The 13,575-nt window shown below is 51.9% G+C and overlaps 1 protein-coding gene across 1 annotated transcript; it reads right to left on the bottom strand.

The window, feature by feature from the left end:
• Positions 1-423: 423 nt before the first annotated feature.
• LOC119096988 (protein-S-isoprenylcysteine O-methyltransferase-like) lies at positions 424-8,084 on the bottom strand. Its single transcript, XM_037219991.1, is given in 9 exon segments — positions 424-575; positions 577-611; positions 977-1,078; positions 1,529-1,554; positions 1,557-1,643; positions 3,424-3,593; positions 4,311-4,402; positions 5,297-5,600; positions 8,019-8,084. Coding segments are annotated over 8 exon segments (891 nt in total). The 5' UTR covers positions 5,525-5,600; positions 8,019-8,084; the 3' UTR covers position 424.
• Between the last annotated feature and the right edge of the window lie 5,491 nt (positions 8,085-13,575).

Raw genomic sequence — 13,575 nt, 5'->3', positions numbered from 1 at the left:
CACCCCCGCGGAGCAACAACAGCAGCCCTCGGCTTCTGCTAGAGCCCCCGCTGCGTGACAGTCGCCCCCCCCCCCCCCTACCCAGTGCAGGAATAAGGACACCCGGCCAGCGTCGATGCGTTGAGCGCTGTACAGCCCGGCGGCTCAGTAGCGCGCGAGCCCGTGCGTCCGCGGCGGGTTTTGCGCCGGGCTGCCCCCGCTGGCGGGCGACGTGCCCGGACCGGCACCACCCCGACATCGGCGACGACGGTCAGCGAACGAGCGGCGGCGGCGGCGGCGCAGGCTGACGCAGGCAGCCTGTGAGCTCCCGCTCTGCCACAGGCGCCGGGGCGGCGACCTCGCCACCAGCCGGTCCTATGGTGGCGAGACGGCGACCACGCCACCGGTCCAGACGACGTGGGTCGCCTCGCGCCACGCCGCGCCACTACCGCTCCCGGCTGAGTTTAAAGCCAGCTATGCCGGGCAGACCAGTACCCACGCGCTGCTGGTAGGCCAGGTAGGCGTGCCCGAAGAAGTTGATGAGGGTGGCCTCCTCGTAATGCACGCGGTCCCGGAAAAACGTCCGGAGCGGCAGTGTATCCCACCAAACAGACGGGGTTGGTGAGCAGCAGCTGGGTAGTAGAGGGTGAACAGCAGAGCATCAGTGCGACAGCTTAACGACAGGGACAGCACAGCCACAGACCCGGAACCAGTGAGAAATCCTCATGAATGCTGATGCTTAAACAAATACCACCGGAAGCAAACTAATCCATTTCAAACCCATGGGGACAAAAACACAGTGCAATGTTTGCATATAATTAGAATCAAGTGCAATGTCTGTACAATGCATGCTAAGAAAACAACCACATGCCATTGTCCTAGCATACGAAAACACAACTAAGCTGCGAGCACTCTATCGGGATATCTGAAACACTGGTGGCAAATGGACTTATTACACGTCCTGGTTTCCGCCAATAGATGTCAGCACCCCGCCTACCTGCGTGCCCACACTCCACCAGAACCAGCCGACGTAGCTCGGGTGACGGAACCAGCTGTACACGCCGTGCGTCACTAGCACGTGGTCAGGACGCCGCTCGTTCTGAAAACGACATCGGAGTTCCGACCACTCGCGCTCCGCGCCACATCTGAGCAACTACGGGCAATTTCACTCGCACTGGCTCCTCAGGCAATGTAGAGATGAACTGTTTTAAGCGAAGCAGGCATGTTACAGTCACAGCTTGACAGCGAGCCGGCGAATCAAGCGGGGAAAGCTCCGCTCCGATGGTAGATCTTAAGCGTATGCACTAAGCATTTCACAAAAGGAGGACCGCGGAACATAGAGGCGCAAGCACGCGATAACTAAACGCGCACGTTCAAACCCCGCCAGAGGCAGCTCACGCAAAAACGTAGGAGCAAAAACAACTGAGCGCAATGCGATGTGTCCCTGCGACCCAACGACCAAAGGCTGCTGCGCTGCCGCAACAGCAACACTGCATCGGCACCAGCGCCCAGCCCTCCGCGCACGACACGGCGCCGTGCCGAGTGTCACCTGCACGATGTGGTTGAAGTTGGTGCGGGCGTGAACATGGCCAGCTTCCTGATGACCTCGCCCGAGATGCACAGCAGCAGGCCCAGGCCGATGGTGAAGGAGCACTCCTTCATGTCTGCAACGGCGCGACGGGCGTGCTCAGCACGGCGGGCTGGGCGGCTGGTACCCGGCCCTCCGTCGGCCGGCGGTCGGGTGCGTGTTGGCGATGCGGCGCCGCTGCGGGCGGTCGGGCCGAGCGGGCGCCGGCTCACCCCTCCCAGTCGCCGCAAGGCAAACTGAGGCGCACTGCACTCACGCCGCCCCGCCGTTCCGTATGTCCGCGTCACTCAGTGGTAAAAACATGCCGCGTACCACCGGCGCAGGCTTGGCAGCTGACTTTGGCGGAGGTCGTACGGTTGGACAAACTCGCGCGACCAGGATAGTGACGGCAGTTCCAGACAGTGTCAGCAGATTACATGCTAAATGCAAGCAGGCGATGGAGCGAAAGCAGCCCGTGCCAACAGACCGGACAGAGCGGCGTTTGGGCCATTCACGAGCGGATTATCAGCCTCCGGGGCACCGCAAACCCGAGCGCGGACGCCAGCGTCCGACGAACCACTCCGGGAGCAAAACGGATGCCAGTCCCAGGCGACGCGGGCTCAGCACGTGTCGACGAACCACCCCGGGAGCACCGACAGCCGATCCCAAGCAACGCGGGCTCATATGTGTCGACAACCACTCCGGGAGCACAGCGACTGCCGATCCCAAGCGACGCGGGCTCAGCATGTGTCGACGAACCACTCCGGAGCACACCGACAGCCGATCCCAGCGCCGCGGGCCCAGCACGTGTCGACGAACCACTCCGGGAGCACAGCGACTGCCGATCCCAAGCGACGGGTTCAGCACGTGCCGACGAACCACTCCGGGAGCACAGCGACTGCCGATCCCAAGCGACGCGGGTTCAGCACGTGCCGAACAGGAAAAGGAGAAGTGAACAGGTCACGGAAAGACCTGCCTGCCTCAGCCTCATTGGCGCAGGGATCAAAAGCACATACTTCCAGTAAAGAATGACGTGCACTTGATGCCCTCCAAATCTGAACGCCATAGGACATGGGATACTCGAACCGGATGACCATGACTCAACGTTGTTCCGATGCCTGCCGAATTCAAGTGAAGCCCCCCTGGTCGGACGCCCGCCGATCTTCGGCACGTCAATCAGGACCAAACACGGAAGAAACCCTGCGCTCACTGGGTCTCAGAAACAGCGCCACCCGGGCTCGAGAACCAGTCGCGAGCTGACACAAGCGCACTAAGGCCAAGGCGGGTAGCATTAGTGGCAACGTGCAATTACCTTAGCATGTGGTATACATGGGATGTGGAGGACAGCAATCAAGTGGAACGCAATGTCAGCCAGCGCGGCGAACACATATGTGCCAAACAATGATAATTGATGGGGTTGAAATTTATGTCAAATGCGCCATCTCACTGAAATAGTATCAAAGTGGTGGTCTAAGGGTTTCTAGCTCACTCATATCCCATTGTATCCACTTCTTGGAAAATGCACAGCAATAGAACAAAGATGATGCTGCCAAATATAATTCCCATCGCTTTCAAAGCACCTCATGAAAGAATCAGGCCAATTTTTTCTGGTAATGATGGCTGAATGCTTTAGAGATCTGGAAATTTCAACTGAAAGCACTAATTCTGTGCATTTGAACTATCGATCGGCTTCATGTGGCTCCACATCACACAAACTAAGGGCGAAGAGCGCCAAATTAGCATTCCTACAAACAAAAACACGCAACATAGTGTGACCGTAGCCTGTCAATGCTATAACCTTGCTATGTCTACACCATACGGCCCCGAAGACTGGCTGCCAGCTCTGCTCGGCAATGGCCCGACCTTGGCCGGCTGACCTGGGAATAGGGCGCGCTCCAGCCAGAACTCGAGCCAGCTGGAGACGGCTGCCGCCGCGTAGGCCACGCTGTGGTTCAGCAGGAACGAGTCGTCACTGACGGCGCGTGGGTTTGTCAGTGCCGTGCAGAGGTACTCGGAGAAGTGGAACCCGCACAGCACCATCATGTACCTGGGCAAGGGTCACCAGTCAGTACAGGTCCTGAGAGAACACTACGCAGCAGCACTGCTTAGTGTACAGCCTATAAAAGGGCCCGTAATAGAGACATGGAGCCCGGCGAACACGCACAAATGGATGATGATGATGATGATGATGATTTGGGGTTTTAGGGGCGCATATCATCATCAATCCATTGGTGCGTGTTGGCTGGGCTCCATGGCTCTATTACGGGCCATTTATAGGCTGTACACTATGCAGTGTTGAACAACGGTGTAACGGCAAGTTCAACTTTACCACGCCAAGCTGACAACTTAATGGTGTACACATGATAAGTGATAATAACACAGCTATGGATACAACATTCCAAACCGTTAAGCCCAGAAATGTGATGAAACGCCATTCATGTGAACATTAAACACAGTGCAAGTACGATCCAGAACTCCGTGTTAAAACAGTCCTACCGCTGCTTGCGAGCCTGGGTATGTTACGACCGGATTTGCGCAGCCTACACCTGGCATGGACCCACAAAAGTAAAGCCCTTATCACGCCGCGGCAAATGGCGTGGACAAAACGGCCGAATGCACCTGTTGAGGACCAACCGAACCGATCCGCTCCCAAGCGGGTGCCGCCTCACACCGACGCAGGTCACACGGACAACAGGCGGACATCGGACATCGGACATCGGACATCGGACACGGCCGGCGGGTCTGGACACGCCCCGGCACTGACCATCCGAACGGCTGCCAGGAGGTGGGCGCCGAGGTAGCCAGGATGACGCCCATGGCGAACCCGTCGCCGAGCAGCGCGGCACGGATGGCCGTCTGCGGGGAGAGGAGCCGTCACCCAGGCAACGGCCACCTGCCGCTGATACGGTGGGCCAGCAGTGAGGGGCGACGACTCACATTACTGGGGATGATTTGTCATCAATGTAAATGAGTCACCACACCAGAGGCAAGCCATCACAACAAAGCAGGGGATCTGTCATAAAAGTTACGTGAAAACGACAGGGTTTACGTCACACAGGGTGGAACTGTCACTGCAGTACGGAGGGATAGGCTGGGGCGGGGGGGGGGGAGGTAGTCCTGCCAGTCACTCACGTCAAACAAGGTGGGGGCCGTCACTGCAGCAAGGAGGGATAGGCCTGGGGGGGGGGGGGGAGGTAGTCTGCCAGTCACTCACGGTCAAACAAGGTGGGGCCGTCACTGCAGCAAGGAGGGATAGGCCTGGGGGGGGAGGTAGTCTGCCAGTCACTCACGTCACACAAGGTGAGGCTGTCACTGCAGCAAGGAGGGATAGGCTTGGGGGCTGGGGGTAGTCTGCCAGTCACTCACGTCAGACAGGGTGGGGCTGTCACTGCAGCAAGGAGGGATAGGCTGGGGGGGGGGAGGGGGCAGTCTGCCAGTCACTCACGTCAACCAAGGTGGGGCTATCACCGCAGCAAGGAGGGACAGGCTTGGGGGAGGGGTAGTCTGCCAGTCACTCACGTCAGACAGGGTGGGGCTGTCACCGCAGCAAGGAGGGATAGGCTTGGGGGAGGGGTGGTCTGCCGGTCACATGACAATTGCCTGTCCCATCAGAGCACACGAGAAGACAGTCTGCCACAGCACATCGCAAATGTGAAGGCACCTGATCAATGATAGCACTGAACAAGCAGCAAGGTTAACCCGGCCCACCTGAGGAGCGTGCAGACAGCCGCAGCTGTGCGGGCACCTCACCTGTATCTTCCTGCCCTGGTACGAGCTATGCATGACGGCTACGGCCGCGCCGCAAAACACCACGGCCACGAACAACGCGTGGCCCATGAACACCTCGTCAAAGAACATCTGCTGCAGCGCCGCCACCGTGGCGGGCACGGCCAGCCCGATGAGGAAGCCGCGGGTGCTGACGCTGCTGTTGGACTCGGAGCGGCCCGAGCGGCCGTCACCGCTCGTCGGCCCGCCCATCGCCTAGGCGGAGGCAGAAGCTGTGTGTAGTGATCTCAGCTTGCTGGACAAACGTGGGTAGGTGAAGATGGGCTGGCTGTGGGGGTAGACGGGGAAAAACGTCAAAGGGAGGGAAAGCGTATTGCATGGATGGTCAAAGACCAACATCGAGCTTTCATAAATCGCTAGGGCTGCACATAATTTTTGGTTGAGTGCTTTGCACATCAACCATTAACTTCATGCCTCAGTATGGAAACAGCGGGTGGGAAGGGAAGGGGGCAGACACATGCATTCACAATTACACAGAGAGTCCCACCTTCGGCAAAGACAACAACGAAACAATAGCGAAGGGAAATCAAGATGCATAGTGATTAAGGGAGAGACAAAATGAGAAAAAAGCTGGATATCATGACAAGGCATTGGTTCTTTCAAGTGTGTACTGTTAAAACACTATCCTTCCAATAGACTGTAGAGCAGCATGCGTTCTGATAATTACCGGCTTCCCCCTCCTAAACTGAATTTTGCTGATTCAGCTACATTACTTAACATAAAACCAGAAACAAACTGTGAAGCAATAACTATGTACACTTGAATTAATTTGTTTTTATGTTCAGACTGATCCATTCAAAGGTCCTCGATTTTTTGCATCTTTTCTCGCCCATGAACTTCGATGTTCCAAAACTCAAAAAGTGTCTTTTGTTTTGGCTCAGGTTTGAAAGCTTCAGACATGAGTTGATCACCTTAATGTTGAAGTTCTTTCCATTTTTAAATCCTAGGATTATTCTGGTGAATTCTTTTTCAGTGTATTTACTTTTCAAGCATATGGCAAGATTACCCTCATGTTGCCAACCACCTGCAGTGGAGGAATTTGCTTTGCCTTGTGTGGGGCATCTTGTGTAGGTTCTGCACTTCACAACTTGCACAGCTACACTACCCAGCATTTAGGTAAATCTATCATGATGACAAAAATTATTGCAAAACCTGACCCTTCCCCATATGGGACCATCTGATTATGTGTGGTACCCAGCTTGCGCTTTCAATTTGGTATTTAGATAAATCCAGCCCTCAATAACAGGACTTCATCATATCCATTGGGAAGCATGATAAAATGAAAAATACCAGGAGATTTATGGCCAGTCATGTATCATTGCATGTGTTGATGGGGGCTATTCACCTTGTTGGTGCTGTATGCATATGTTAAACCATCATGGTGCTGCATCACTGTATGCTTGTTTTTGCCTGACAATACAGCTGTTGTTAGGGTTGGGGATGCACTAGGGTTGTGAGTCAATTTGACCCCCAAAAGGTTTTACCAGAATGATTTACAAATGGTGCAGTGTAGCTGTGACAAACTTTGCCTTGCTGCAGGCAATGGAAGAGTGGATCTTTTGACACACACACAGTTAGATGTATGTTGTAAGATCACTGATCTATGGCAGGTCAAATTCAGACCGTGGCTATCAGAGGAAGCCATTTCCAGGGACTCGTTTAATCTGATGCATAAATGGAGGGTAAGACAAAGCGATACATCTCTGAGATATTTTCTTGGGCAACACATCAATTACCCTCATAATTAAAGCAAATTGCATCGACCTAAAGATCAGGCAGGCAAGTCTGACTGACATCAACACTGACCTGCTTTTGTATTTGAGCCTGTTTAACAAAGATAGCTCCTGGTGCTCCTTTCTAATTTACTAAAGACAGGATCTGCAACAGACATGTTCCAAGAGCTTCTTCAAGGTCAAAGCAGGTCACTGACCTGCTAATCAACATTTTGTTTTTGGGATTATACTGTGTTTTGTAATCCATGAAGCTCATCGAAGTGATTAAATATAAGTAAACTCATAGTTTTTTGCCACAATGTCCTTCTCAGCATAAAAAGGTTACTGCAATGAAAACCAGTGACCTTCTCTTTAAAACAAGTATCTTCGTTCAAGCTGGTTGCATGAGGAGGCATGCAGGCACTTTGGACACCAAGTTTTTGAGAACTTAGGGGGTCAAAATGACTCCTACCCAAGCAAAGGGTATTCAATCAACCACCCATGCACATTGTAATATGGGAGGTGTATGTGCATCAGGATGTTCTGATATTAGCCATAACTTAGCAGGCAAGTTAACATCATGGTACCCTGTTGCAGACCAGGAAGCCTCTTGTATGCATACAAAGGCTCCTGTTCCAGATAATGATGGCCTGTTTGGGGATAGTGAGGCATTTTGGTTGATTCAAAAGTGCCCTTTTAAATTGGAAGGACCCTGTCCTGAATTACAAGCTTCCTCTGCCATACTAAAAACCATGGGAGGTTTGAATAAGATCTCATTAGCATATACTGGATGGCTCACCCCAGCTAAGGCATGCACTGTGCTATTCCCAGGCACATGCTCAGCAGTTCTCCCATGCACCAATATGCCTGGCTGTGCATTATCTATAACAGTGTAAAAAAATTGGTGCAGACAGGGAGTCTGATGTAACAAACAACAAAGCACTAAACAAATGGAAGCTGCAAGGAAAACTCACATATGTCTGAATTTTCACATTCAAAGGCTTGAGCAGATGGATTTTTAGAACAGTGACACTATAGTCTGCAAAATACAGCAGATTTGTGAATGCCATCCTTTATCTTTATCCCATATTATATCTTGCCACTATCCTTACTGCTGTCATATCATCCTGTCTGCTTGACTACTAGTGCAGCATTCTTGAAACCAGATATCTTCAAATTAAATTGAAAAACAGCGAAATATTGTACAAGCCCAAAGCATTTTGTACCCACTAGCCACTGATGCTTGTGTTGAACAGATAAGCCAGCCATAAAAACCAGCATAGCTATTATGCCTGTGTGTGCAAGAGAGCTCTTAACTGAGCATTTTCTTTTGTTCACAATGCTGAATGCAGAGTGATTAATTAGTTATTATGCCTGTGTCCACAATACAGCTCCAAAACTGAGCATTTATTGTTCACAATGCAGAGTGATTGATTAATTCTTAAATGCCGTTGATTTGGTAGCCTAATGATGCAATACAACATGTTGGATGGTAACTTCAGTGCAATTGTGATCTACCTTGGGTAGAGCAGTGGGGTAGTCAATGGGTGCAAGCAGATGGTGAGGGAAAATATTGAAAAAATCCTAGTCATCAAATAACCAGCCCCTGCCTCAACCACAGAAGTGGCCTGCCTCATTTGAGGTCGGATCAGACCTGCCCCATCTATATCACTGGTCAGTCAGATTCTGAGAGTTAGGCGTATACCACTCACTTATACATCAGCGAATCGACAGGGCGGCGATAAAAGTCAGGACAGTCCGTCAATTGGCTACCAGTGAAAGTAAATACAAGACTTGGAGAAACGAACAATTATTCGCACCACTATCAAAACCCACCCGAATACCTACCCAACCACCCGGCAAATACAACAGCAATACCAAGTCAGTGGCTGCTACCTAATGACGCAGATGCGTTGTATATGTCTCGTAGTGAATGATGGACGGGTATGAACTAAACGACTGACGAAGCTTTTTGAGGACACTATGCTCCAAGCCTATTAAACCGATCTCCATGAACATTCACCATTCGGTGCCAATTAAGCAAAGCTTTGCTCGATGTAATCTAATGACCTTGGGCTATGGCAACACGCGCTCGGGTGGCCAGTTGAATACCCTTCGCTCGGGTGGGGTGGGGGGTCAATTTGGGCTGCGCGTGTACACCCTCCAAAAACGGAGGGCGGTTACGCACCGGGCTTATACACCCTCCAAAACAGAGGATGGTTACGCACCGGGCTTGCACACCCTCCAAAATGGAGGGTGGCTACGCACCGGGCTTATACACCCTCTAAAAATCTTTCAGGTGGTTGTGCGTGTCAAGCATAAGCGGATTACCAGTCTTATAGTGAAACAAGTGCAAGTATGCAGAATACTGTGGGAAAAGTCGGCTCTATGCGTGATAGGCATCAAACGATCACGAAATCCATCAACTCACTCTGAGCCAGTCCTATTCTTATCCGAAATTTTCGGCCGCCGGGCCCGCATCTCCAGCGAATGGATGGCCAGCATGCTGGTGTTGCACGCGATAAGCCCGGGTTCGAATCTCAACCACCGCCGCTGTTAAGTGGGTGGCTTCATGGTCTATCGGTGTGGCGTGATTGTGCCAACTCGCTTCACTTCTAAGCGGAATGAATTCTAATTTGGGCTTTTCATACCGGACAGCAGCGTAGTTTCCAATGCCAGAGGGAGGACTAAGGATAAAGGGGACGCCGTCCCTCCAGGGGAGGGAGTCCACACCCTACAGAGATATTGAGGATCCCGTGAAGGTTGACCGTGAATCTAAGTGAGGCCAGCAACTTGTGGGAACATTGATTGAAAATGTATAAATGAAAATGTAATGTGTAAAATGTGTAAACATTAGTGAAAAGTTAGGCGCACACCACCCTTCCGGGCAATTGACTCGAGATCATTCCTCCCCAGCCCGGGGTGTCCACCAGTTGCCATTCTGGCGACATGGAGCCGGATTCGCCTGATGGGTTTGTCCGGAGGCCCTCACAGATGTACGTCCCACGCTGGTGCCCTCCCTGGCGCGGAAGGCCCTTTGGCGGTTTCTGGTCGGGGCATTTGACTCGGAATAGGCGCAAGAGCCCTCATTGAGGTAACAAGATCTCTGATAACCGCAGGTGATCCAATAACTGGCACAGAGACCCATTTTTGGCCAACGGACCCTTGGCTAAAACGGGGTGAAGGCTCCCGCAAGAGCCCCGGGTCACCTCTGGCCGACTCGGGACACCTTCCGTCACAGGACCGCCTGTTGGACACTCTGGTGGCCTGACCGTCAAAAGACCACTCATTGTTGTAGGGACTCCGACCAATGCAAATCGCGGGCCTCGGTCTTGTTCCTGCTAGACAAATGGGGTCCCAGGGCTCAGAACAACACGCAGTCCATTTTTCGGTGTAGTGGTCTCCGACCGAAATAGGTGCCCGCACTGTCCCAGGGGTCCACAATCGGCGAAAGAGGCATATTGGCTGACATTTGGGATCACAGTCATGCGGGCCAGAATGACCTGCAGCCTTTCGACCCTTACGGCCATTCAGCCTTCCCATCGGACCGCTGATCGCCAGTCTTGAACGGCACATCGGTCCCTCTTCAGGCACCCTCGTACACTCCCTGACCAACTCGGGGGCCCTTGTCAACACCGGACCTCCGGTTAGGCGCTGTGCATCCCTGGCCGACACAGGGGCCCCTCATTGGCTCGAGGCACACTGATCAATGTAAATTGCAGGTCCTGACCTTTTCCCTGCTTAGGAAATGGGCTCCCAGACCCAGGCCGGGGTCCAATCAGTGCAGGGAGCCCTCTGACTGGTATTTGAAGGTCCGACCCGCACCCCCTCAATGACCTTTAGCCAGCCTTTCGGGTCCCATATCGGATTTACGGTGCTCCCATTTGAGATTTCTTCGTCGTCACCTGAATGACACTTCAGGCTTAGGATCAATCAATTTCTCCCCGCAACACCCGTCATCAAAGGCAAACTGAGTTCGGAGGAGTGGCAAACAAGTGAAAAATAACAAAATTTTCCCCCCAAAACGTACGGCAATAAGCAGGGGCGGATCTAGAGAGGGGGCCACGGGGCATGCCCCTCCCCCCTTGGGCCCCGAAGGGGCCGATTGGCTCCGGGGGGGCCCACAGTCGACCGAACAGGTGCAGTCTTTTTAACACAAAACGCAACAAAACTGGGTATCTCTGGACTTTCAGGTCACCAAGAACAGTTGCAAGCGAAAGTGAAGGGCTTATGAGAAGTCCCCAAAATTACCCAATGATCGGAAAAGTTGTAAACTGGAAATTATAAGTCCCATTACACCGTCTAGGGCCCCATGCTGTTTCTAGGGGACATATATGCCCCTTGGAAGTTCATTTCGGTCGTTTAGAAGCATTCCACGCTGTCCTTCATTCCTTTGCATTTGCTCAAAGGGCCCTGCGCTGCTGTTGGGGCCCTTTCTGTTAGCGTACCGGGGAACTCTTTTCAATTACAGGACCTTCCATTATTAGAACATATTTCAATATTAGAACATATTTCAATATAAGGAACATATTTCAATTACAGGACCTTCCAGGATGATTTCCATTTGCCAGAAAGGCTCTGTGAGCGGTAGCCAGAGTCCCATACCTTAACCTGCCGAGGTATTCTCGGTTGCTCAGAGGCCCTTTACGTGGGTATCGGTTAACTTACCGACACACTTGTGATATGCCCATGGGTCCTCTGCATTGGTCTACGGCATTTCCAATTCTCTGTCACTGGCCTAGGGCCTTACCCCTTTGGTCTTATTTGCGGCTGACTTTTCACTCCTATCGAGACTCGTGTTGTTAACCTGTCCGTGCACTCTTGATTGCACAGGGGTATTAATTTACAGTCTTGAATGATTCCCCTTTGCTCGGATTGTCCTGTGCTATGACCGGGGCTCCATAGGTCGGCCTGTCGAGGCACTGCCGATCGTTTAGAGGCTCACCACGTTGGTCTTAAGTTCTATTTGCTTGCTATGAGGACCCCGTGCTTGTTGACGGGAGCCACTTTGTGGGTCTCCTGCGGCACCCATGACCCCTCAGGTTTCGTCCCTATTGGCCTTAGTGCCTTCGCCTTTGAGCTGCAGTCGAATACGCGCCAATTAATTCATTACGCGCAATTGCCGAACATAATTCTACATGCCTTCGCCGTCGTATGCGTCATTTCCACTGCCTATTCAGCGTGTCACACTCATTTACATTTAGAGTCAACCTTCACGGGATCCTCAATGTATCTGTAGGGTGTGGACTCCCTCCCCCTAGCATTAGAGACTACGGTGCTGGCCGATACGAAAATCACTATTTAAAATTCCTTCGACCTAAAAGTGAAGCGAATTGGCACAATCACACCGCACCGATATACCATGAAACCACCCACTGAACAGCCGCCGTCGTCAAGATTTGAACCCGGGTCTACCGCGCGCGAGACCGACATGCTAACTATTCTTCCATTAGAGATGCGGTTTTGCGGCCGAAAATGCGTGGCTTATAAAAATGGTTCGGGGTTGATTGATTTCGTGACCGTTCGATCTCTATTATGCATGGACCCGACTTTTCACACGGGATTCTGCATTTTTGCACTTTCTTCCTTCCAAGACTGCCAATCCGCGTATGCTTGACACGTGGAACCATCTGAAATTTTTTGGAGGGTGTATAAGTCCGGTGCGTAACCGCCCTCGGTTTTGGAGGGTGTGTACGCACTGCCTTCTAAGAAACTGCTCTTTACATTTGGTGTAATCTTAAGCTATCATTGTTGATATTCTGCTTACTCTTGGGCCTCAGAAGGTAACGAGACCAAGCTCACTGTTGGGATGCAAAATTGAACATTGCAGAGGCTAGTGGCTCCCCCCCCCCCCCCCAACAAACCAAATCGACACTCGTGATGACCATGACAAATCATGACCGAGGAACTCCGAGAACTCCTCCCGTCTGAGAATAGGGGAATGTCTCCCTCGCCCTTTTGGGAAACTTATACATCTCAAACGAAACGATTGTGTGATGAAGATTTTGTGGTGATCAGTCTCATACGTTCGGAGCATGGGGCTGGCTGGCTCTGCAAACTAATTTCGGGGGTTCCTTGCATTATGAGTGATCTTAAACACGCGCTCGGGTGGGGTCAAATTGTCTCCTCGAAAATTTTTCCAGAATGATTTCCGAACGGCGCGGCGCAGCCGCGCCACATTTCGCATGTCTGCAGGCAATCTAATAGCAGATCGTTTGGTGTCAAATAGATGTACCTTGTGAGGTCACTGCTTTACGGCAGGTCAAAGTCAGGTCATGGATTCCGCGAAGTCAAATTCTAAGGAATCGTCCAATCTGGTACAACAACGGAGTGTAAGACGAGACTATACATCTCTGATATACTTTCTTAGGCAAAGCAACAATTGAAGGAACAAATTCCATGGACCTAAGGTCAGTTTTAAAGGTCATACCAAGGGCAAAGCTAATCTGTTCTATTACTCCAGGGCTTGCCGTATGCATTAGTTTCTGGTGCTCATTTCGAATTTATTCGTAACAGGAACCACATTATACA

Source organism: Pollicipes pollicipes, unplaced genomic scaffold (genome assembly GCF_011947565.3).
Source record: "Pollicipes pollicipes isolate AB1234 unplaced genomic scaffold, Ppol_2.1 Scaffold_4295;HRSCAF=5057_pilon_pilon_pilon, whole genome shotgun sequence".
Taxonomy (NCBI): domain Eukaryota; kingdom Metazoa; phylum Arthropoda; class Thecostraca; order Pollicipedomorpha; family Pollicipedidae; genus Pollicipes; species Pollicipes pollicipes.
This window is presented reverse-complemented; position numbering and strand designations above follow the sequence as displayed.